This window comes from Ranitomeya imitator, chromosome 3 (genome assembly GCF_032444005.1).
Source record: "Ranitomeya imitator isolate aRanImi1 chromosome 3, aRanImi1.pri, whole genome shotgun sequence".
NCBI lineage: Eukaryota > Metazoa > Chordata > Amphibia > Anura > Dendrobatidae > Ranitomeya > Ranitomeya imitator.
The window spans coordinates 683,065,458-683,092,611 of record NC_091284.1 but is presented as its reverse complement, the minus strand read 5'-3'; the positions used below and the strand labels follow the sequence as shown (position 1 = coordinate 683,092,611).

The following is a 27,154-nucleotide window of genomic DNA, read 5'->3' as shown; positions in this document are numbered from 1 at the left end:
TACCATGTCCAATGACTCACCGTGGTCCAGCCTACAGCTTACCTCTTCATAAAAACTGATTAGATTGGTTTGACAGGAGCGATTTCTCATAAACCCATGCTGATATGGAGTGAAACAGTTATTCTCATTGAGATAATCCAGAATAACATCCCTCAGAAACCCTTCAAATATTTTACCAACAACAGAGGTTAGACTTACTGGCCTATAATTTCCAGGTTCACTTTTAGAGCCCTTTTTGAATATTGGCACCACATTTGCTATGCGCCAGTCCTGCGGAACAGACCCCGTCGCTATAGAGTCCCTAAAAATAAGAAATAATGGTTTATCTATTACATTACTTAGTTCTCTTAGTACTCGTGGGTGTATGCCATCCGGACCCGGAGATTTATCTATTTTGATCTTATTTAGCTGGTTTCGCACCTCTTCTTGGGTTAGATTGGTGACCCTTAATATAGGGTTTTCATTGTTTCTTGGGATTTCACCTAGCATTTCATTTTCCACCGTGAATACCGTGGAGAAGAAGGTGTTTAATATGTTAGCTTTTTCCTCGTCATCTACAACCATTCTTTCCTCACTATTTTTTAAGGGGCCTACATTTTCAGTTTTTATTCTTTTACTATTGATATAGTTGAAGAACAGTTTGGGATTAGTTTTACTCTCCTTAGCAATGTGCTTCTCTGTTTCCTTTTTGGCAGCTTTAATTAATTTTTTAGATAAAGTATTTTTCTCCCTATAGTTTTTTAGAGCTTCAATGGTGCCATCCTGCTTTAGTAGTGCAAATGCTTTCTTTTTACTGTTAATTGCCTGAAGGGTTAATAAACTTCTTGAATGTGGTTTTGAGCATCTTGAGGGGTGCAGTTTTTAAAATGGTGTCACTTCTGGGTATTTTCAGCCATATAGACCCCTCAAACTGACTTCAAATGTGATGTGGTCCCTAAAAAAATGGTTTTGTAAATTATGTTGTAAAAATGAGAAATCGCTGGTCAAATTTTAACCCTCATAACTTCCTGGAAAAAAAATATTGTTTCTAAAATTGTGCTGATGTAAAGTGTGGTAATGTTATTTATTAACTATTTTGTGTCACATATTTTGTGTCATTTAACAGAATAAAAATTCAAAATTTGAAAATTGTGAAATTTTCAAAATTTTAGCCAAATTTCCATTTTTTTCACAAATAAACGCAAAAATTAGCAACCAAAATTTACCACTAACATGAAGCCCAATATGTCACGAAAAAACAATCTCAGAACCGCTGGGATCCGTTGAAGCGTTCCTGAGTTATTACCTCATAAAGGGACACTGGTCAGAATTGCATAAAACTGCCAGGTCGTTAAGGTCAAAATAGGCTGGGTCATGAAGGGGTTAATTAAAAAAAAAAGGATTTATATAGCGCCAACATATTCCGCAGCGCTTTAAAAATTATAGACGGGATTTGTACAGACAATAGACAGTACAGCATAACAAAAATCACAGTTCAAAATAGATACCAAGAGGAGTGAGGGCCCTGCTTGCAAGCTTACAAACTATGAGGAAAAAGGGGAGACACAAGAGGTGGATGGTAACAATTGCTTTTGTTGTTCAGACCAGCCATAGTATAAGGATCGAGTCTTCATGTAAAGCTGCATGAACCAGTTAACAGCCTAAGTATGTAGCAGAACAGACACAGAGGGCTATTAACTACATAAATTGTATGAGAACATGATGCGCCGAACCTGATTTTAGCTTAGTGGGCCACACAGGGATAATTAGGTTAATGTGTTGAGGCGGTAGGCCAGTCTGAACAAATGCATTTTTAGGGCACCCTTAAAACTGTGGGGATTGATTGTATTAACCTGGGTAGTGCATTCCAAAGAATTGGCGAAGCACGTGAAAAATCTTGGAGACGGGAGTGGGAGGTTCTGATTATTGAGGATGCTAACATAGTAACATAGTTAGTAAGGCCGAAAAAAGACATTTGTCCATCCAGTTCAGCCTATATTCCATCATAATTAATCCCCAGATCTACGTCCTTCTACAGAACCTAATAATTGTATGATACAATATTGTTCTGCTCCAGGAAGACATCCAGGCCTCTCTTGAACCCCTCGACTGAGTTCGCCATCACCACCTCCTCAGGCAAGCAATTCCAGATTCTCACTGCCCTAACAGTAAAGAATCCTCTTCTATGTTGGTGGAAAAACCTTTTCTCCTCCAGACGCAAAGAATGCTCCCTTGTGCCCGTCACCTTCCTTGGTATAAACAGATCCTCAGCGAGATATTTGTATTGTCCCCTTATATACTTATACATGGTTATTAGATCGACCCTCAGTCGTCTTTTTTCTAGACTAAATAATCCTAATTTCGCTAATCTATCTGGGTATTGTAGTTCTCCCATCCCCTTTATTAATTTTGTTGCCCTCCTTTGTACTCTCTCTAGTTCCATTGTATCCTTCCTGAGCACCGATGCCCAAAACTGGACACAGTACTCCATGTGCGGTCTAACTAGGGATTTGGACAGAGGCAGTATAATGCTCTCATCATGTGTATCCAGACCTCTTTTAATGCACCCCATGATCCGGTTTGCCTTGGCAGCTGCTGCCTGGCACTGGCTGCTCCAGGTAAGTTTATCATTAACTAGGATCCCCAAGTCCTTCTCCCTGTCAGATTTACCCAGTGGTTTCCCATTCAGTGCATAATGGTGATATTGATTCCTTCTTCCCATGTGTATAACCTTACATTTATCATTGTTAAACCTCATCTGCCACCTTTCAGCCCAAGTTTCCAACTTATCCAGATCCATCTGTAGCAGAATACTATCTTCTCTTGTATTAACTGCTTTACATAGTTTTGTATCATCTGCAAATATTGATATTTTACTGTGTAAACCTTCTACCAGATCATTAATGAATATGTTGAAGAGAACAGGTCCCAATACTGACCCCTGCGGTACCCCACTGGTCACAGCGACCCAGTTAGAGACTATACCATTTATAACCACCCTCTGCTTTCTATCACTAAGCCAGTTACTAACCCATTTACACACATTTTCCCCCAGACCAAGCATTCTCATTTTGTGTACCAACCTCTTGTGCGGCACGGTATCAAACGCTTTGGAAAAATCGAGATATACCATGTCCAGTGACTCACCGTGGTCCAGCCTATAGCTTACCTCTTCATAAAAACTGATTAGATTGGTTTGACAGGAGCGATTTCTCATAAACCCATGCTGATATGGAGTGAAACAGTTATTCTCATTGAGATAATCCAGAATAACATCCCTCAGAAACCCTTCAAATATTTTACCAACAACAGAGGTTAGACTTACTGGCCTATAATTTCCAGGTTCACTTTTAGAGCCCTTTTTGAATATTGGCACCACATTTGCTATGCGCCAGTCCTGCGGAACAGACCCCGTCGCTATAGAGTCCCTAAAAATAAGAAATAATGGTTTATCTATTACATTACTTAGTTCTCTTAGTACTCGTGGGTGTATGCCATCCGGACCCGGAGATTTATCTATTTTGATCTTATTTAGCTGGTTTCGCACCTCTTCTTGGGTTAGATTGGTGACCCTTAATATAGGGTTTTCATTGTTTCTTGGGATTTCACCTAGCATTTCATTTTCCACCGTGAATACCGTGGAGAAGAAGGTGTTTAATATGTTAGCTTTTTCCTCGTCATCTACAACCATTCTTTCCTCACTATTTTTTAAGGGGCCTACATTTTCAGTTTTTATTCTTTTACTATTGATATAGTTGAAGAACAGTTTGGGATTAGTTTTACTCTCCTTAGCAATGTGCTTCTCTGTTTCCTTTTTGGCAGCTTTAATTAATTTTTTAGATAAAGTATTTTTCTCCCTATAGTTTTTTAGAGCTTCAATGGTGCCATCCTGCTTTAGTAGTGCAAATGCTTTATTTTTACTGTTAATTGCCTGAAGGGTTAATAAACTTCTTGAATGTGGTTTTGAGCATCTTGAGGGGTGCAGTTTTTAAAATGGTGTCACTTCTGGGTATTTTCAGCCATATAGACCCCTCAAACTGACTTCAAATGTGATGTGGTCCCTAAAAAAATGGTTTTGTAAATTATGTTGTAAAAATGAGAAATCGCTGGTCAAATTTTAACCCTCATAACTTCCTGGAAAAAAAATATTGTTTCTAAAATTGTGCTGATGTAAAGTGTGGTAATGTTATTTATTAACTATTTTGTGTCACATATTTTGTGTCATTTAACAGAATAAAAATTCAAAATTTGAAAATTGTGAAATTTTCAAAATTTTAGCCAAATTTCCATTTTTTTTCACAAATAAACGCAAAAATTAGCAACCAAAATTTACCACTAACATGAAGCCCAATATGTCACGAAAAAACAATCTCAGAACCGCTGGGATCCGTTGAAGCGTTCCTGAGTTATTACCTCATAAAGGGACACTGGTCAGAATTGCATAAAACTGCCAGGTCGTTAAGGTCAAAATAGGCTGGGTCATGAAGGGGTTAATTAAAAAAAAAAGGATTTATATAGCGCCAACATATTCCGCAGCGCTTTAAAAATTATAGACGGGATTTGTACAGACAATAGACAGTACAGCATAACAAAAATCACAGTTCAAAATAGATACCAAGAGGAGTGAGGGCCCTGCTTGCAAGCTTACAAACTATGAGGAAAAAGGGGAGACACAAGAGGTGGATGGTAACAATTGCTTTTGTTGTTCAGACCAGCCATAGTATAAGGATCGAGTCTTCATGTAAAGCTGCATGAACCAGTTAACAGCCTAAGTATGTAGCAGAACAGACACAGAGGGCTATTAACTACATAAATTGTATGAGAACATGATGCGCCGAACCTGATTTTAGCTTAGTGGGCCACACAGGGATAATTAGGTTAATGTGTTGAGGCGGTAGGCCAGTCTGAACAAATGCATTTTTAGGGCACCCTTAAAACTGTGGGGATTGATTGTATTAACCTGGGTAGTGCATTCCAAAGAATTGGCGAAGCACGTGAAAAATCTTGGAGACGGGAGTGGGAGGTTCTGATTATTGAGGATGCTAACATAGTAACATAGTTAGTAAGGCCGAAAAAAGACATTTGTCCATCCAGTTCAGCCTATATTCCATCATAATTAATCCCCAGATCTACGTCCTTCTACAGAACCTAATAATTGTATGATACAATATTGTTCTGCTCCAGGAAGACATCCAGGCCTCTCTTGAACCCCTCGACTGAGTTCGCCATCACCACCTCCTCAGGCAAGCAATTCCAGATTCTCACTGCCCTAACAGTAAAGAATCCTCTTCTATGTTGGTGGAAAAACCTTTTCTCCTCCAGACGCAAAGAATGCTCCCTTGTGCCCGTCACCTTCCTTGGTATAAACAGATCCTCAGCGAGATATTTGTATTGTCCCCTTATATACTTATACATGGTTATTAGATCGACCCTCAGTCGTCTTTTTTCTAGACTAAATAATCCTAATTTCGCTAATCTATCTGGGTATTGTAGTTCTCCCATCCCCTTTATTAATTTTGTTGCCCTCCTTTGTACTCTCTCTAGTTCCATTGTATCCTTCCTGAGCACCGATGCCCAAAACTGGACACAGTACTCCATGTGCGGTCTAACTAGGGATTTGGACAGAGGCAGTATAATGCTCTCATCATGTGTATCCAGACCTCTTTTAATGCACCCCATGATCCGGTTTGCCTTGGCAGCTGCTGCCTGGCACTGGCTGCTCCAGGTAAGTTTATCATTAACTAGGATCCCCAAGTCCTTCTCCCTGTCAGATTTACCCAGTGGTTTCCCATTCAGTGCATAATGGTGATATTGATTCCTTCTTCCCATGTGTATAACCTTACATTTATCATTGTTAAACCTCATCTGCCACCTTTCAGCCCAAGTTTCCAACTTATCCAGATCCATCTGTAGCAGAATACTATCTTCTCTTGTATTAACTGCTTTACATAGTTTTGTATCATCTGCAAATATTGATATTTTACTGTGTAAACCTTCTACCAGATCATTAATGAATATGTTGAAGAGAACAGGTCCCAATACTGACCCCTGCGGTACCCCACTGGTCACAGCGACCCAGTTAGAGACTATACCATTTATAACCACCCTCTGCTTTCTATCACTAAGCCAGTTACTAACCCATTTACACACATTTTCCCCCAGACCAAGCATTCTCATTTTGTGTACCAACCTCTTGTGCGGCACGGTATCAAACGCTTTGGAAAAAATCGAGATATACCATGTCCAGTGACTCACCGTGGTCCAGCCTATAGCTTACCTCTTCATAAAAACTGATTAGATTGGTTTGACAGGAGCGATTTCTCATAAACCCATGCTGATATGGAGTTAAACAATTATTCTCATTGAGATAATCCAGAATAACATCCCTCAGAAACCCTTCAAATATTTTACCAACAATAGAGGTTAGACTTACTAGCCTATAATTTCCAGGTTCACTTTTAGAGCCCTTTTTGAATATTGGCACCACATTTGCTATGCGCCAGTCCTGCGGAACAGACCCTGTCGCTATAGAGTCCCTAAAAATAAGAAATAATGGTTTATCTATTACATTACTTAGTTCTCTTAGTGGGTGTATGCCATCCGGACCCGGAGATTTATCTATTTTAATCTTATTTAGCCGGTTTCGCACCTCTTCTTGGGTTAGTGTTGTGAATTCTGCTCTTGGGCCCCCTCCGGTGGTTATGAGTGGTAGTGCTGCGGTAGTTGGATCGCAGCATTTATCAGGTGTATCCATTTTTTGTAATTTGGGCTGGGCTATTTAAGTCCTGCTTTATCCTTTTTCAGTGCCAGTTGTCCATTGTTTTTGTAGGATTCACATCCATTCTTGGTCTCTCCTGGTCTGCTGTTTATTTCTTCAAAGATAAGTTCTGGCCTTGTTTTTGCTGTCCACCTGCTGTGGACCTTATAGTCTGTGCATTTTCTTGTTTTGTTTTGTCCAGCTTTGTCTGTGAAGGATTTTTTGCAGCCTTGCTGTGTCTCTGGAGATGCAGATATACCCTCCATGTCTTTAGTCAGATGTGGTGTTTTGTATTTTCTGTGGTGGATATTTTCTAGTGTTTTTATACTGACCACATAGTACTCTGTCCTCTTCTTCCTTTTTAGCTAGTATGGCCTCCTATGCTAAATCCTGATTTCATGTCTGCGTATGTTATTTCCCTCTCCTTTCACAGTCAATATTTGTGGGCGGCTGTCTATCCTTTGGGGATTTTCTCTGAGGCAAGATAGTTTTCCCGTTTCTGTCTTTAGGGGTAGTTAGTTCTTAGGCGGTGTCGAGGGGTCTAGGGAGTGTTAAGTACCCCCCACGGCTACTTCTAGTTGCGCTGCTAGTTCAGGGTTTGCGGTCAGTAAAGGTACCACCTTCTCCAGAGTACGTCTCATGCTGCTCCTAGGCCACCAGATCATAACAGTACAACTGGCCAACAATGAGTTAAATGCATCTCAGAAGAAGGGAAGGAAGCTCTTGAGCCATTTTTTTTTCTTCAGTCTATTCTGTGTTCTCTTCCCTCTTAATCTCTGGGTGGCTACGGAACCTAGTATTAACATGAATGTTCAGGAGTTAGTTTCTCGGTGGATCGGCTTGCTGCTAGGGTACAGGGTATTTCAAATTTTATTATTCAGACTCCTGCCTTAGAACCTAAGATTCCCACTCCTGATTTATTTTTAGTTGACAGATACAAATTTTTGAGTTTCAAAAATAATTGTAAACTGTTTTTTTGCATTGAGACCCCGTTCTTCTGGTGATCCCATTCAGCAGGTTAAAATCATCATATCCTTGCTGCGTGGTGACCCACAGGATTGGGCATTTTCCCTGGAATCTGGCAATCCTGCTTTGCTTAATATTGATTCTTTCTTTCAAGCATTGGGGTTATTGTATGATGAGCCTAATTCTGTGGATCAAGCTGAGAAGATCTTGTTGGCCCTGTGTCGGGGTCAAGAAGCGGCAGAATCGTATTGCCAGTAATTTAGAAAATGGTCTGTACTGACTAAATGGAATGAGGATGCCTTGGCGGCAATTTTCAGAAAGGGTCTTTCTGAATCCGTTAAAGATGTTATGGTGGGGTTCCCCACGCCTGCTGGTCTGAGTGATTCTATGTCTCTGGCCATTCAGATTGATCGGCGCTTGGGCGAGCGCAGAGTTGTGCACACTGTGGCGTTGTCATCCGAGAGGAGCCCTGAGCCTATGCAGTGTGATAGGATTTTGTCTAGAGCTGAACGACAAGGATTTAGGCGTCAGAATAGGTTGTGTTTTTACTGCGGCGATTCTGCTCATGTTATTTCTGATTGCCCTAAGCGTACAAAGAGAATCGCTAGTTCTGTTACCATCAGTACCATACAACCAAAATTTCTGTTATCTGTGACCTTGATCTGCTCATTATCATCATTTTCTGTCATGGCATTTGTGGATTCAGGCGCCGCTCTGAATTTAATGGACTTGGAATTTGCCAGACGTTGTGGTTTCCCCTTGCAGCCTTTGCAGAACCCTATTCCTTTAAGGGGGATTGATGCTACACCGTTGGCTATAAATAAACCTCAGTTTTGGACACAGCTGACCATGCGCATGGCACCAGCCCATCAGGAAGATTGTCGTTTTCTGGTGTTGCATAATTTGCATGACGATATTGTGCTGGGTTTTCCTTGGTTACAGCTACATAATCCGGTGTTAGATTGGAAATCCATGTCTGTGACTAGTTGGGGTTGTCAGGGGGTTCATGATCATGTTCCTTTGATGTCAATTTCCTCTTCCCCCTCTTCTGAAATTCCTGAGTTTTTGTCAGATTTCCAGGATGTATTCATTGAGCCTAAGTCTAGTTCCCTTCCACCACATAGGGACTATGATTGTGCTATTGACTTAATTCCAGGTTGTAAGTTCCCTAAGGGTCGACTTTTCAACCTGTCTGTGCCAGAACATGCCGCCATGCGGAGTCTTTGGAGAAGGGGCATAATATTCGGCCATCTTCTTCACCATTGGGAGCAGGTTTTTTTTTTTGTTGCCAAGAAGGATGGCTCCTTGAGACCGTGTATTGATTATCGCCTCTTGAATAAGATCACGGTCAAATTTCAATACCCTTTGCCCTTGCTTACTGATGTTTGCTAGGATTAAGGGGGCTAGCTGGTTTACTAAGATTGACTTTCGAGGGGCATATAATCTTATTCGTATTAAACAGGGTGACGAATGGAAAACTGCATTTAATACATTTAGTCAGATGTGGTGTTTTGTATTTTCTGTGGTGGATATTTTCTACTGTTTTTATACTGACCGCATAGTACTCTGTCCTATTCTTCCTTTTTAGCTAGTATGGCCTCCTATGCTAAATCCTGATTTCATGTCTGCGTATGTTATTTCCCTCTCCTTTCACAGTCAATATTTGTGGGCGGCTGTCTATCCTTTGGGGATTTTCTCTGGGGCAAGATAGTTTTCCCGTTTCTGTCTTTAGGGGTAGTTAGTTCTTAGGCAGTGTCGAGGGGTCTAGGGAGTGTTAGGTACCCCCCACGGCTACTTCTAGTTGCGCTGCTAGTTCAGGGTTTACGGTCAGTAAAGGTACCACTTACTCCAGAGTACGTCTCATGCTGCTCCTAGGCCACCAGATCATAACAGGTTAGATTGGTGACCCTTAATATAGGGTTTTCATTGTTTCTTGGGATTTCACCTAGCATTTCATTTTCCACCGTGAATACCGTGGAGAAGGTGTTTAATATGTTAGCTTTTTCCTCGTCATCTACAACCATTCTTTCCTCACTATTTTTTAAGGGGCCTACATTTTCAGTTTTTATTCTTTTACTATTGATATAGTTGAAGAACAGTTTGGGATTAGTTTTACTCTCCTTAGCAATGTGCTTCTCTGTTTCCTTTTTGGCAGCTTTAATTAATTTTTTAGATAAAGTATTTTTCTCCCTATAGTTTTTTAGAGCTTCAATGGTGCCATCCTGCTTTAGTAGTGCAAATGCTTTCTTTTTACTGTTAATTGCCTGTCTTACTTCTTTGTTTAGCCACATTGGGTTTTTCCTATTTCTAGTCCTTTTATTCCCACAAGGTATAAACCGCTTACAGTGCCTATTTAGGATGTAACCTCAGGTCATTACGCAGAACGGCAAGCATGGGTAGGGTGGTAGGCTGAGACCAGGGAGGAGATGTAGGGTGGTACTGAGCCATGGAGCGCTTTGTGAATGAGGGTAATAGTTTTGTACTGGATTCTGGAGTGGATGGGAAACCAGTGTAATGACTGGCACAGGGTAGAGGCATCGGTGTAACGGTTGGTGAGGAATATAATCCTGGCATCAGCATTCAGGACAAATTGGAGGGCGAGTTTGGTAAGAGGGAGGCCGTTTAGGAGAGAATTACAATAGTCCAGACGAGAATGAATGAGTGAAACAGTAAGAGTTTTTGCAGAGTCGAAAGTAAGAAAAGGGCGAATTCTAGAAATGTTTTTGAGATGCAGATAAGAAGAGCGAGTCAGTGATCGGATGTGGGGGGATGAATGAAAGCTCGGAATCAAGTATGACCCCAAGGCAGCGGGCATGTTGCTTGGGAGTAATGGTGGAGCCACACACGGAGATGCAATGTCAGACAAAGATAGGTTAGTAGACGGAGAGAACACGAGGAGTTCAGTTTTTGACAGGTTTAGTTTCAGACAGAGGGAGGACATGATGTTAGAGACAGCGGTAAGACAATCACTGGTGTTTTCTAAAAAGGCAGGCGTGAGATTAGGAGAAGTGTATAATTGGGTGTCATCAGCATAGAGATGGTACTGGAACCCAAATCTACTGATTGTTTGTCCAATACGGGCAGTATACAAAGAGAAGAGGAGGGGCCCTAGGACTGATCTTTGAGGAACCCCAACAGTAAGGGGAAGGTGAGAGGAGGAGGAACCAGCAAAAGATACAGTGAAGGAGTGATCAGAGAGATAGGAGAACCAGGAGAGAACGGTGTCCTTGATGCCGATGAAGCGGAGCATAGTGAGGAGGAGCTGATGATCCACAGTATTGAATGCTGTGGAGAGATCCAAGAGAATTAGCATGGAGTAGTGACCAATAGATTTAGCTGTTAGTAGATCATTAGAGACTTTAGTGAGGGCAGTTTCAGTAGAGTGTAAAGAGCGGAAACAAGATTGAAGAGGGTCGAGAAGAGAGTTATCTGAGGGATAGCGGTTAAGACGGGAGTGGACCAGGTGTTTGAGAAGTTTAGAGATGAAGGGAAGACTAGAGACAGGTCTATAATTAGCGGCACAGTTTTGATCAAGGGATGGTTTTTAAGTAGTGGATGTATGATGGCATGCTTAAATGAGGAGGGAAAGATACCGGAAGAGAGAGAAAGGTTGAATATTTTTGTTAAAAGAGGTGACAGCTGGGGAAAGGGACTGTAGGAGATGTGACGGAATGGGGTCACTGGTGCAAGTGGTCGGGCGAGAAGATGCAAGGAGCCTGATTACTTCTTCTTCTGTAACTGGTTCAAAGTCAGAGAGTGAACTAGATGCAGTGGGGGAGGGAGGACAGTGCATGGTATGAAGGGATTGGGAGATAATTTCCTGCCGGATGTGGTCAATTTTTTCTTTGAAGTAATTGGCCAGATTGTCAGCGGAGATCTAGCCAATTATCTTTGAACAAATTATTAAACAGCATGTATGTAAGTACTTGGATAAGAATACAGTAAATAACCAGAGCCAGCATGCGTTTGTAGCAAACAAGTCATGCCAAACTATTCTAATTTTCTTCTATGGTGGAATCACTGACTGGGTGGATCAGAGAAATGCAGTAGATATAGAATATCTCGACTTCAGCAAAGCATTTGCTAAAGTATCTTATACAGTCCTTATTCAAAAAAAATGACCAAGTATGGGATTGACAAGACTATGGTTATGTTGATTCATAACTGACTCAGTGATCGTACTCAAAGAGTGGTGATAAAAGTGCACATCTATTTGGAAAAGTGTTTCAAGTGGGGTACCACAACGCTGTGTCCTGGCTTCAGTGTTGTTCAACATTTTTATAAATGATGTAGATAAGGGAACTGAAGTTAAACAAATCATATTTGCAGACAATGAAAAGCAAGGAGCGATAGCTAACACTAGAGAAGACGAAGGTTTCAGACGGATCCAGATAAGCTTGAACAATGGGCAGCGACTAAAGGCCCCATCTCACTTAGCGATGCTAAAGCGATCCCGACAATGATACGACCTGTCAGGGATCGTTGCTGCGTCGCTATGTGGTCGCTGGTGAGATGTCAAACAGTGAGATCTTCCCAACGACGCAGCAGCGATGCGGCGACCTGCACAACGATGTCATTGGTCGTTGTGACCCTGTGACATGGCAGCTATTATGACGATTCAGACCTCGATGAGGGACGTCCTGTGTGACGTTGTAGTCACAGAGGCGTGCATTTGCGTTGCCTTTTCCGCGCCCATTCAGTTCCGATTGGTGGTCGCTACTGCTTTCTGATTGGTGGCGGCCTTGCCTTATGAGGCGACACAATAGCCCTTCGGTGGAAACGCATTTGAGACCCCAAATGATACCTACCGTGCGCAAAAGGTGTCAGAAGAACCGTTGAAGAATAGATAAATCGAAGAGGAGTCGCAGGCTGGAGAACTCTACAACGATCTGCAAACCACCACGCGGTTAGGAACAAAGGATGGAAGTGCTACTATGTCGCCTTCTGTTGACCGCCAATCAGAACGCAGAAGCGACCACCAATCGGAGCGGAGGGGTGCGGAAAAGGCAACGCAAATGCACGCCTATGTGGCGGTGTCTGAGTCGTCAACGAGGTCGTTGGTAAGGTGTCAAACACAGCGATGTGTGCTACCCAGCGGGACCTCAAAGATCAAAAAAAGGTCCAGGCCATTCTGACACGACCAGCGATCTCACAGCAGGGGCCTGGTCACTGCTACGTGTCAAACATAGCGAGATCGCTACTGAGGTCGCTGTTGCGTCACAAAACTTGTGACTCAGCAGCGATCTCGCTAGCGACCTCGCTTAGTGTGAAGGTACCTTTAGAGAACGGCATTTAGCAGTAAGAAATGCAAGATTCTACATCTGGGCAAGAAAAATGAAAATTACATCTACAGAATGGGAGGAATAGAACTAAGCAACAGCACGTGTGAAAAAGACTTGGGTATACTAATAGATCACAGGATGCACATCAGTCAAAAGTGTGCTGCAGCCACAAAAAAGGCAAACACAGTTCTGGAATGTATTAAGAGAAGCATATAGTATATATCGCAGGAAGTAATTATCGCCCTCTACTTCCCATTGGTCAGGTCACATCTGGAATATTGTGTCCAGTCCGGGGCACCACATTTAAAAAAAAGACATTGAAAAACTGGAGCAAGTTCAGAGAAGAGCTACCAGGATGGTAAGCTGAGTGCCAACTGTGTCTTACGAGGAACAGTTAAATGATCTGGGAATGTTTAGCTTGCAAAAAAGGCTAAGAGGAGAGTAAATAGTGGTCTACAAATATCTAAAGCGATGTCAGTGTAGCGGGATCATCCTTATTCTCACTTCCACATTGTCATAGAAAATATTAAAAATCCTCGAGGTTCCTCATATCCCCCTCCCTTTTTTATCTACCATTTGTCTTGAGGAGACAAATGGGGATGCCTTTATGTAAAATGGCAGTGACAGAGATGTGAAGCAGATTAATTAAATTGCGAGTATTTCTCTTTATTTCCAGGTGACTGAAGAGGATGTGTATTGTCCATAGAGAGAGACAGGAAAAGGTAATTAGGATCTAAGTGGATCAAAGAAGGTCCAACACCCTTTTCAAATAGCCATGGTCAATGCAGTTACAATAAATCAGAAAACAGTATGGCTCCAGGAGAAAATATAGAATATTGGAATTTCTATCCATCCGATATTAATGAGACGTACATTTTCAGCACCGGGATGACTAATCAAAAATACACATATATTCTCTTAATTATAAACCCTGCCAAAGGGCCCCAAATCCATAGGGGCAATATAACCACCAGCAGCTAGGCCTTGTTTGGTCTCTAAGCGTAGATAAAATCCCAATACAAAAGATGACATCAGTCTCGACCTTCTGTGTTCACACTATGAGGAGCTACTGCATAAAGAGATTTCCTAAAATAATGAAGGACTGATACCAGCCGACAACCGGGACCTTGTGAAGTCATCACAGGGGGTGTGTGGGTTGGATTTCAGGGTCTGATAAAAGATTCATCTCAATTATCATCAGCATTCGTGCAGAGAGCTACATATTGTGTATGCAGGGGCCCTGTTTATCTACAGCCAAATCAAACCGCTCTCCTTTGGCTAAATTGAATTGTCTCTGCGATCGGTGTAGTAAGTTCTCCTGTTAATCACTTTTATTTTCTATAACTGTTTATGTTGTATTGTTGTGTCCCCCTTGTAAAATATTTTGTATATTTTTCATATAACCTGCCTCCCTTTGGATTAAATGTAAAATGTAATAGTTCTGTTCCTTAGGTGCTGTAAACTATGCCTTGAAGCCATAAGCTACCATACTGTGTCCATTCGACAGAAACAGTGGTGGTGGCGAGTAGTCTGAGGCTATCGGAGAATTAGCTATGACCGTACTAGGGTGTGTACACATATTCCATGTGTGGGAGGTGTATATGCCGTATGCTCACCGTTCATTTTTCAACAGCCGGCCTAGTGGTGCGAACAGGCCGCGATCTTCTCCGTTGATCATCGGCCAATCGTATAATTATCCGGACGATAGGGGGCAGCAGAGAGTGGTTCGCTACAAAGATCACAGCGGGTGGTACACGTGACCTTCCTGGCATGTGATATCAGGGATTTGTAGGATTAAGAAAGTCCAGACAAATATTGTATCCCTGACACACATGGAAACACAAGAAGCAATGGAATGAAACTGAAATGTGGAAGATACAGATTAGATATTAGAATAAAAACTTTTTGATCATGAAGGTGATAAATGAGTGGAAAATGCTGCCATGAGAGGTGTCGGGTAGGGTTGATCGAATAGCTTCGGATAAGTGCTTATCCGAATAGCTGCCTCAGGAACCTGGATCACTCCTGATAATCAGGTGTTTGGCACTGCAGCTGCATGTGTCGCGGCTGTGTGACTGTCACAACAAACAGGCTCTCCATGCATGTTGTGACTGTCACGATACATGCAGCTGCGGTGCCGAACAGCTGATTATCGGGAGCGCTCCAGGTATCCAGGTTACTGAGGCAGCTATTCGGGAAGCGCTATAGCTATTAGGATAAGCACTTCTCCGAAGCTATTAAGTCAACCCTAGTGATGAGTTCTTGTTCAATGGAAGTCTTCAGAGGCTGGACAGACTGTCTGAGATGGTTAAGTGAATCCTGTATTGAGCAGGAGGTTGGACACGATGACCCTGGAGGTCCCTTCCTACTCTAATATTCTATGACATCATTAGTAAAATTCTTCTTTGTGCCAGCATATAATAGTACTGCCTGTCTATGTACCCTAACAGTAGCACTGCCCTCTCTCCAATGGCAGCCATAAAGTAGTAACATACACCATTTTTGCCATATCAGAAATATCGCCCACCTGTTATGCCACGTTACAACTGTAATGCCCACATTTTGGCCCCATTGAGTTTAAGGCCAAATGGGGACATTAATAAAGTAATGGGCCACAACAGAGGAAATTATTCATACTTAGGGCCACAGTGGATTACATTACTAGGCTATGCTCAGATGTTAAGTATTTGACCTCGGTATTTATAATCAGGAGTGGAACAATCAGAAGTACTGTATAATAGAACAACATCACCACTTCTGTATTTATCACCCACTCCTGGATTTGCCTTACAAATACTGATGTAAAATACGAAACGTGTGAACATGGGCTTAATGTTCCCCTGTCTTAACATATCTTAAAGGGAACCTGTCATCCCCAAAATCACGGGTGAGCTAAGCCCACCTGCATCAGTGGCTTATCTACAGCATTCTGGAATGCTGTAGATAAGCCCCGGTGTATCCAAAAAGATGAGAAAAAGACGTTAGATTATACTCACCCAGGGGAGGTCCCGCTGTTGGTCTGGGTCCGGCGCCTCCCATCTTCATCAGATGACGTCCTCTTCTGGTCTTCACGCTGCGGCTCCAGCGCAGGCGTACTTTGTCTGCCCTATTGAGGGCAGAGCAAAGTACTGCAGTGCGCAGGCGTCGGGCCTCTCTGACCTTTCCCAGCACCTGCGTAATTGTTATTTCTAAAAACATGTAATTACATATTTTTTAAATTCCATCTCTATATTTACCGTCAAGTTGGCGGTGCTGTGCAATGAGGGACAGCTCTCCCTACATAACTGTTCATATAGTGGAAGCTATCACCATATAGGACACTGGACTCCAAAGGACAATAAGAGCAGGAGATTAAAGGGGATTTCAGGGAAAATTGAATAAAAAAACAAAAAAAGGAAGAAAAAAAAATCAGCAGAATAGGGCATTTTTATTTTTGTTGCAAAGTGGAGAGGCAGGCTGGAGGCCAGACTTCTGCAGCATTCATTCTCTATGGCAGGCGTGGGGAATCTTTTTTCTGCATGGGTATTTTGGATATTTATACGATCCTTCGAGGGTTGTACAAAGTTATTAACTTGAAAATTTCCCTGTCGCATTTAGTCAAACATTTAATTAACTTACTCCTCATGTGACAGCTGGAACTTCTTCTCTTTCGTGAGGTGGTATGGATGATGTTGCTACTCCTAACAGCTTTTCCAGATTTGGTTCAGTCTGGAGTGTAGGCAACTCTGCAATGATAAGTTTTATAAAGAACTTGCAGCAGTAAGTACTGAACATATCGCAGATCAAGTCACATTTATAGAACTCAAGCAGTGAGAGATCTGCAGTATACATCACATAGGAGACACCGAGACTGCTGTATACATCACATAGGATACACTATGACTGCTTTACATGCATCACAGGAGACAAGGGGCTGCGGCATGTACATCACAGGAGACCTGGGGCTGCATGGGGCATAGACATCACAAGAGACATGGCGCTACAGTGGAAATCACAGGAGACATGGGGCTGCGGGTATAGGCATCACAGGAGACGCTGCAGCTGTGGTCTTCTGTGGGACGAGATCGCATCACGTGTTAACTCTATCGACAAAGTATGTCCTGGACCTGGCACTAGTCACCTTGAGGAAGTAGTCTTTCATTACACGTGTTACATTGTTTAGTAGTGATTGCTGCATGATGGCAGAGTAAGTAGCAACTAAAGGGCCAACAAATTGCAGGGACAACCCGAGCAGTGTAGTCCCTAACAATCTGCCAGGGGGCCAGAGATAAGGTGATCACGGGCCATAAACAGCTCATGGGCTTGAGGTTCCCCACCCCTGCTCGCTGGGGCTTCCAGAAAAAGCTGACTGCTGCACTCGGCCACTCCATAGGGAATGAATGGAGCAGCAGTGAAAACAGATAAAAGTGACCCAGTCTCCTGTTTGGTGCAGGTCCCAGTGGTCAGATAGCCACCAATCAATCAATTAATCAATGTATTGTCCGATGACAACAAGGGTTGAATTTCGAGTATATGCAGTGAAGTCGTGTCTTGGGTTCACTTCAATCTGTCAGTGAAGTCAGTACAGTTTTCTTGTGCTTCTATGTAAATTTACCATCTATATATATAATTGCCTAAGGGTTTTTCCGTCTGTCTGTCTGTCTTTCTGCCTGTCTGTCTGTCCTGGAAATCCCGGCTCTCTGATTGGTTGAGGCCGCCAGGCCTCGACCAATCAGAGACCGGCACAGCATCGACGTAGAAATCCCGCGTCTCTGAGACCAATCAGCGACGGGCACAGTGTGCCGCGAATTCTGGAATCATCATTGTCCATATACTACGGGGACATGCATATTCTAGAATACCCGATGCATTAGAATCGGGCCACAATCTAGTTATCTATATATATATAATTGTCTAAGGGTTTTTCCGTCTGTCTGTCTTTCTGTCTGTCTGTCTTTCTGTCTGTCTGTCCTGGAAATACCGCGTCTCTGATTGGTCGAGGCCGCTATAAATGGCCACGAGGAGGCAAAAGTCTAGAAATAGCACTGTTTTACATGAACATATACCTGCAGCATAGTCTCTGACTTCTGCTAAAGCATGAATACACTCCACATTCAAATCACAACATCAAGAAGGAAAAGTGTAATTATGGAAATCACAGGATCGAAAGAAATGTTATGGATGTGCAAATGATGAAGAAATGGAAACTTATAATATTGAGCCCCATGTCATGGTTATCCGAGTAATGTTCTGCAATGATGATTGCACTTGAACAAATCATCAAGATCTGCTGTTGGCAGCTCCCTTTCTGACAAATTATTTTCCATATGTGCTCGATTGGAAACAAGTCTGGAGACACCGTAGGCCATGGTTGCACGTTTTGGGCAAGTAGGCTGCTCACAGTAGCTGAAATGACACGTGGCCTGGCATTAATTTCATTGAAAAACATCAGATTTGGGAGTTATTGGTTGACAATTGGAAAGGGAGCTGCCAGCAGTGAAGCTGTGTGCATTCAGTATAGCAGATCATCCCTCAGACAGCCATTAAAGGGACACCGTCACCCCCTCCAGCCGTTATAAACTAAAAGAGCCACTTTGTGCAGCAGTAATGCTGCATTCTAACAAGGTGACTCTTTTAGTTTTTGCTGCTGTTATTCCTCCAATAAAGCGTTTTATAATTTTCCCCAAATACCTATCTTTATACCTGGAGGCGGGTCTGAAGCCTCCTCTATGAAGCGCCCAACTGCCGTCGGTCATCTCTTCTGAGGCGCTTGTCGCCGCCCCCTCAGTGCAGTTTTTGTCTGAAATCCGGCGCCTGCGCTGTGCTCGCCTGCCTGGGGCAGGCGTATTGAGCATTGGCTGTCATAGTTCCTGACTGCGTCTGTGCGGGAAGTGCGGCCACCCTGTTACTGAATCCCCGCACTGTGTTATGCAGGAATATACAAGTATCCTTGCCGGCGATTGGAAGGAGGATGGATCAGCTGCACAGACAGACGCTGGAAGGCGGGGGACCTGGGGGAGCGTCTGACAAGCGCAGTGCGCATGCCCTGGAATCCCAGCCCCGCACTGTGCATAATGCATAACACAGTGCGGGGCGGGGATTCAGTAACAGGGTGGCCGCAGTGCCCGGCGCAGTCAGGAACTATGATGGCCAATGCTCAATACGCCTGCCCCAGGCAGGCGAGCACAATGCAGGCGCCAGATTTCAGACGAAAACAGCGCTCAGGGGGCGGCGACCAGCGCCCCAGAAGAGATGACTGACGGCAGTTGGGCGCTTCATAGAGGAGGCTTCAGACCCGCCTCCAGGTATAAAGATAGGTATTTGGGGAAAATTATAAAACGCTTTATTGAGGGAATAACAGCAGCAAAAACTAAAAGAGTCACCTTATTAGAATTTAGCATTACTGCTGCACAAGGTGGCTCTTTTAGTTTATAACGGCTGGAGGGGGTGACAGTGTCCCTTTAATAAAGGCCTTGCAATTCGATAACTTCATTTAAGTGTGGGTATTTCTGTGTGTGATACACTCCATAATGGGAAAAAAAGTTTTCATTTCACGACTTTCTCTCCTTGGTGTGGCAATTTCAAGGTTTTAAGAGTGTATATTCAGTGTCTAATGGCACCTCATAAGATGCTTATATGCATGTATGCTAGGCTCAGCCAAGTATTCACTTGCTTTTAATGGTAAGAAGATAGCTGGCCGTATCTTATAAGTCCCGAGAACAATACAATGGGGCGTTTATATTCAAACTACCCAATCCTAGTCTCACACAACATTGTCCGAGGAGAGTGGAGAGACCACCCAAAACTAACATTCAAACAAATGTGACCTAATGCACAGTGCTCAGCATAAATGAATACACCCTCTTTGAAAAGTAAAATTTTAATATCTCACTGAACACAAGACAAATTTCCAAAATTTTGACAAGACTGAGTTTCATAGAACATTTTTTAACCCATAACCTGAAAAGTTAATAATGTAACTTATTACAAAACCTTCAGTTTTAATCAAATTAGTTGATGAAATAATGAATACATCCCACATCAAAAATAACTACATCTAGTATTTTGTATGACCTCCATGATTTTTAAAGGACAGCACCAAGTCTTCTAGGCATGGAGTAAACAAGTTGACAATAGATATTGTAATCTATCTTTTCCATTCTTCAAGAATGACGACTTCTTCTAGAGCCGGGATGTGGATGTGGAGTGGTGCTTAACTTGACTCTTCTGAATTCCGCACAGGTGTTTGATGGGGGTTCAGATCAGGAGACACACTTGGCCACTTATTCGCTTTCACTCAGTTCTTTGGAAATGCAACCAATGTGTGTTTTGGGTCACTGTCATGTTGAAAAGTGCACGTCTACCAAGGGCACGGAGTGATGGTAGCATCTACTCTTGCAATATAGAGTAATACATCTGTGAATTCATGATCCCATCACTAACATGTAGCTCCACCACACCAACACCCCTCATGTAACCCCACATAAGGTGAATGCTGCCACCATCTTTCATTGTAGGCACCATGCATTTAGGAAAATTGTTTGCTGAAGCTTTGTTCTCCACTGTCACCATTTTGATAGCTCTATGCGACTTCCTGCATCTGAGTTGTGAGGGGGAAAACCGTGTGCAGCATATGAACATGGGAGAGATCTGTGCGGTTATCTTTATGATGAAAGGTATAATAGTTGTAGCAATGCAAGATACATTTTTGTATATTATTGAGCAGAAGGTAAACCCAAAAGGCATCTCTGTGTGGTTTGGCTACTGCTTACTCTATAAAGTATGTAGTAAGAAAATCAGATTAACTCTTTGAAAGCAGCTGTGTCCTCCTGTTAGCAGATTTCCTTTACAGACACTGTCAACATGATCCACATCACCAAATTGTTTATTTTTTTAGGCTGCCATCTAACCATATAATGTCCTCCTATAACTTTATTTATGCAATCAATCATACTAACAAAAAAATTTAAATAAATTCAGTTTTAATGTAAAAATGAAGCAGAAGTGACCTTGGTATGACTGAAAATGTCCTGATCCTCGGCTCTAGTCCTTCACCTTCTACTTGACTGATTAGGTCTGATAATGCCACCTTCTTTTATTATTACTTATTCTTTTGATTGACTATTGGCTCTCAGCAGAAGTTGGTGGTGTGAGGCAGGGAGCCCAATTCTCTATGCCTACTAATTGTTTTGACACACCCAGCATACTATAGCCCTATTTGTATACAAATTTAAGACTGTTTTTTTTTTTCTTTTCAGTCAAGCAACAAATGATTGCATAAAGTATAAGATATGAATTACACGATCTTTCAGAGTGGGAACATGCTGAGAGATGCTTTTTAGGAAACAGTGGTGCCATCTTCCCTTTCGCGAGCTGTGTGACGCAGGGGAGATTTTATCACATGGCTAATACTGACATCCTGCCTGGTGCAGAATTCCGGCACCTGGGCGCAGGGGAGAACACATTTGTTGCCCGGTTTGCATTTCACTAATTTGCTGCTCATTGGGATGCATTAGTTTATTAAGGTCCCATGCTTGTTAATCTGTTTTTAGACGATTTGAGAAATTAGGCAAATTGATTTTTCCATTGTAATCTGTGCAGCAGACTCATGCCTTCAATGGCTTTTGGCGTCTTGTAGAGTCCATCCTGACTCCTGCCACATCTATGCACAAGGCTCTATTTATCATTCAGATACAGAAAGTCAGTGCGCCCTCCCTGTCCAGAGAAGAAATACTCATTAGATCTGGAGTCCCTGTAATGCAGAAGGAAGTCATCGGATTTATTAATGATATGCATTTCAGAAAAGTCTTACTTAAATCTACTGTCAGAACTGATCTGTGCTCTTTAAATCCCAAACTTTATAAATGAGACTTTGAAAGACAGCCTTTGGGAAGGTTTCCTTTAGCTGAAATCCATTCATATTTGTTCTAGCAAAAACCTAAGGCCAAATTCATCAAGAATGAAAACCACATTGTGCAAAAAGTGGGTCACATCTATAAAGTGTCCGGAAAAGTTGAAATGTGTACTTTTTTTTTTTTTAAACTTCACATGCACCAATTATAAGAAAAAGAAATCTAAACACATTATACTTTAGAGTAACAAATGTGAAAACATTTTGAAAAATAATCATCTCAGCCATGTGACCCTTTACAAAACCAGGTCTACAAAGTACTAACATATGCCTAGTCTGATCTGGCTTCTAGGACAGGTTTTAGGAGCAGAAAGTATGACATATGCATGGGTCTCTCTTCATGTGTTGTGGGACCATAAAACCCGCACCCGTGCATGTTGACTTTGCTGCACAGAAGGCAACTCATGGACACCATAAACATTGAAATTGGTGAGGACTGGACCGCAGCGGGATATCGAACATATGGACAGTTACAAACAGCGCTAGGTTTGTGTTTAACAGGTTCAATGACAGCTAGAATAAATTAAAAAGGAACACTCCTGCCATAAATGACATACCCAGTCATATAGACTAAGAGATGGCCCCAGCCAGATGTTGATGTCTGAAGACCACCGGGGGACACTGTATGGAATGAGCAGGAGGAGCAGTGGACCGGAAGAAGGGTATAGATTTTATATTGTTACATCCTCCTGTGAACGCATAGTGGAGAACCCTTATAAATTGTTGCTTTAGTGGTCCTTATGAGGACGTGCTGTTCTTTTTTATTATTGATGCTTAAATGTTGGAGGGTGTCAGGTCACATAAAATACATAAAGTAAAAGGTATGGCTGATAACGTTGTCTCAGTGGGTTACATACAGTACACACATCTTCATATTAAAGTGCTATAGAACAGTAATAATAATTTGCAGTGGTTTCATTCATTTGCCCTTTTCAAATATATAATGTTACGGGTTCCATATATCTAAATTTCACATAAAAATATCTGAATAACAATATATAACATTTGTGATCGTAGAAGTAAATCTCACACCGGAAGAGTATCACAGAGGAGGATGAAAGGAGCAATAATCAGAGTAGCACATCAATAAACATAAAACTTCGAAAATGAGCTGCTAAATTTATATTACTAAGCCTTCCCTGGTCTCTGTGTACTGGTTGCAGCGGGGAAGCCATTATCACTAGTATCACTACCCCAGTAAGCACACAGCGCAGTCGTGGACAGGCCTCATTGGCTACAGTGATAATGTGCGCTGTAGTCATGACCTCTCTGCTGCACCAGTACGCAGAGACCAGCACAGCGGCAGTACTGGATTAGAGGAGCATAAACCAGAAGCGGAAAATCTTTCACCAACTATAACAAATCAGCTTTCATTTAAATTCTTTAAAGCTGAATTCACATGACCATGAGCAGGATTCAGATCTATCCGGCAAAAGTAGGTTTTTCCATTCCCCTTACTGCAATGCACCAGTTACTAATTTGGCATGATTTACGCCGTCTGACTTGTCTAGGAAAGAATCCGATGATGCATTCTGCAATCTGTTCCACATGCCGTCTGTAGTAGACCAGAATTGAAACTACCGTCGTATGAATTCAGCTTAAAGCACATTCAAAAGTGTAGAAAGGAATGCAAGATATGACAATGGCCAACTGCACCCCTTTTCATTTGCACCAGTTTTTCTACACATCTCCCCATCCGGTTGCGAGACCAATGGGCACTTAGTGGATATACACTGTTACAGCATGTACCTTACCAACAAAATAGGGCAGATATTATATTTACAAAGTAAAAGCCTCTGGTATATTATGCACATAAAAGGCACAAATTGAGCACTAAGGTTAAAGGCTACTTCAGCTGGACGAGCTGTCATGTGTAGAGGTTTAGTACTCTTCTGTCTTCCGTATGTTACAGCTAGGTAGTGGGCCTGAGCCTGAAGACTCTGATGTTTGCCCTTCCACGGGGAAGAATTACATTTAAAATTATCTAGTAAAATACATTCATCCAATATATGTCTACCAGTCTTCGGTAAAACTGTCCAAAACGCCTTTATTTTCTCTGCTCCGTCTATTTTTGGAGTCCACACAATGAAGGAAAGGAGGTCATTGACTCTGGCTAATGAGAAAGTGAGATGTACCAAGAGCCATTACATAAGGCACAACACCTTGGCCTATGATCTTCAATCAAATGTGAGTTTATACCCTGAGAGCACACCTCAGACACGAATCACCGGAGTGGTGGCAGTGAGGGGCACAGTAGAGCCACATTCATAGTCCATGTCAACGACAGTCTGCATGTTGGTGTTTAGGCTGCTCATAGATGTGCCAGTGCCAGTCTGCCGCTCTCTGAGGCTTTGTAAGTAACTCTGCAAGACAGAAATCAATAAGAATCAGGATGAGAAGAGTAATCTCAGCTTTTCTTCCCCTCTGAACCCTGCACTGACTAAGGGAATAGCCTTCTGACATTAAAGCGTACTGTATGGAAGTGAAATCCCATCGTCGGTGCCAGCCGTGATGAATCCTCCTACAAAGCAGGAGCCCATAGTCGCTCGTCTCCAGACCATATTCAGTAGGTTTAAGAAACACCGAATACAGCAGTTCTGTCCATGATGAAATCTACCCACTCCTTTACAAATGCTCTACCTTTAACATATGCCAACTCAATATTACACAATTACATTCTATAGTATTAACCCCTTTACCCCCAAGGGTGGTTTGCACGTTAATGACCGGGCCAATTTTTACAATTCTGACCACTGTCCCTTTATGACGTTATAACTCTGGAACGCTTCAACGGATCCTGGTGATTCTGACAATGTTTTCTCGTGACATATTGCACTTCATGATAGTGGTAAAATTTATTTGATATTACTTGCGTTTATTTGTGAAAAAAAAACGGGAATTTTGGCAAAAATTTTGAAAATTTCGCAAATTTCCAACTTTGAATTTTTATGCAATTAAATCACAGAGATATGTCACACAAAATACTTAATAAGTAACATTTCCCACATATCTACTTTACATCAGCACAATTTTGGAACCAAAATTTTTTTTTTGTTAGGGAGTAATAAGGGTTAAAATTTGACCGGCAGTTTCTCATTTTTTCAACACCATTTTTTTTTTTTTTTTTTTTAGGGACCACATCTCATTTGAAGTCCTTTTGAGGGGTCTAAATGATAGAAAATACCCAAGTGTGACACCATTCTAAAAACTGCACCCCTCAAGGTGCTCAAAACCACATTCAAGAAGTTTATTAACCCTTCAGCTGTTTCACAGGAATTTGTGGAATGTTTAAATAAAAATGAACATTTAACTTTTTTCACAAATTTACTTCAGCTCCAATTTGTTTTATTTTACCAAGGGTAACAGGAGAAAATGGACCCCAAAAGTTGTTGTACAATTTGTCCTGAGTACGCCGATACCCCATATGTGGGGGTAAACCACTGTTTGGGCGCATAGCAGTGCTCGGAAGGGAAGGAGCACCGTTTGATTTTTCAATGCAAAATTGACAGGAATTGAGATGGGACACCATGTTGCGTTTGGAGAGCCACTGATGTGCCTAAACATTGAAACCCCCCACAAGTGACACCATTTTGGAAAGTAGACCCCCTAAGGAACTTATCTAGAGGTGTGGTGAGCACTTTGACCCACCAAGGGCTCCACAGAAGTTTAAAATGCAGAGCCGTAAAAATAAAACAAAAATTTTTTCCCACAAAAATTATTTTTTAGCCCCCAGTTTTGTATTTTCCCGAGGGTAACAAGAGAAATTGGACCCCAAAAGTTGCTGTCCAATTTGTCCTGAGTACGCCGATACCCCATATGTGGGGGGGGGGAAACCACCGTTTGGGTGAATGGGAGGGCTCGGAAGGGAAGGAGCGCCATTTGGAATGCAGACTTAGATGGAATGGTCTGCAGGCGTCACATTGCATTTGCAGAGCCCCCAATGTACCTAAACAGTAAAAAAAAAAACACAAGTGACCCCATATTGGAAACTAGACCCCCCAAGGAACTTATCTTGATGTGTTGTGAGAACTTTGAACCCCCAAGTGTTTCACTACAGTTTATAACGCAGAGCCGTGAAAATAAAAAATCTTTTTCTTTCCCACAAAAATTATTTTTTAGCCCCCAGTTTTGTATTTTCCCAAGGGTAACAGGAGAAATTGGACCCGAAAGTTGTTGTCCTATTTGTCCTGATTACGCTGATACCCCATATGTTGGGGTAAACCCCTGTTTGGGCACACAGGAGAGCTCGGAAGGGAAGGAGCACTGTTTTACTTTTTCAACGCAGAATTGGCTGGAATTGAGATCGGACGCCATGTCGCGTTTGGAGAGCCCCTGATGTGCCTAAACAGTGGAAACCCCCCAATTATAACTGAAACCCTAATCCAAACACACCCCTAACCCTAATCCCCACCCTATTCCCAACCGTAAATGTAATCCAAACCCTAACCCTAACTTTAGCCCCAACCCTAACTGTAGCCTTAACCCTAGCCCCAACCCTAACCCTAACGGGAAAATGGAAATAAATACATTTTTTAATTTTTCCCTAACTAAGGGGGTGATGAAGGGGGGTTTGATTTACTTTTATAGCGGGTTATTTAGCGGATTTTTATGATTGGCAGCCGTCACACACTGAAAGACGCTTTTTATTACAAAAAATATTTTTTGCGTTACCACATTTTGAGAGCTATTTTTCCATATTTTGGTCCACAGAGTCATGTGAGGTCTTGTTTTTTGCGAGACGAGTTGACGTTTTTATTGGTAACATTTTCGGGCACGTGACTTTTTTGATCGCTTTTTATTCCGATTTTTGTGAGGCAGAATGATCAAAAGCCAGCTATTCATGAATTTCTTTTGGGGGAGGCGTTTATACCGTTCTGCGTTTGGTAAAATTGATAAAGCAGTTTCATTCTTTGGGTCAGTACGATTACAGAGACACCTCATTTATATCAATTTTTTATGTTTTGGCGCTTTTATATGATAAAAACTATTTTATAGAAAAAATAATTATTTTGGCATCGCTTTATTCTCAGGACTATAACTTTTTATTTTTTTGCTGATGATGCTGTATGGCGGCTCGTTTTTTGCGGGACAAGATGACCTTTTCAGCGGTACCATGGTTATTTATATCTGTCTTTTTGATCGCGTGTTATTCCACTTTTTGTTCGGCGGTATGATAATAAAGCGTTGTTTTTTGCCTCTTTTCTTACGGTGTTTACTGAAGGGGTTAACTAGTGAGGCAGTTTTATAGGTCGGGTCGTTACGGACGCGGCGATACTAAAT

General features: G+C 42.0%; 1 protein-coding gene across 1 annotated transcript in view; it reads right to left on the bottom strand.

The window, feature by feature from the left end:
• Positions 1–20,334: 20,334 nt before the first annotated feature.
• LOC138670792 (transmembrane protein 198) overlaps positions 20,335–27,154 on the bottom strand; it is an 81,100-nt gene continuing 74,280 nt past the window's right edge. Inside the window, exon 5 of the mRNA XM_069758440.1 lies at positions 20,335–24,237. Coding sequence (XP_069614541.1) covers positions 24,088–24,237 — 150 coding nt within the window. The 3' untranslated portion in view covers positions 20,335–24,087. The remainder of the gene's footprint in view (positions 24,238–27,154) is intronic.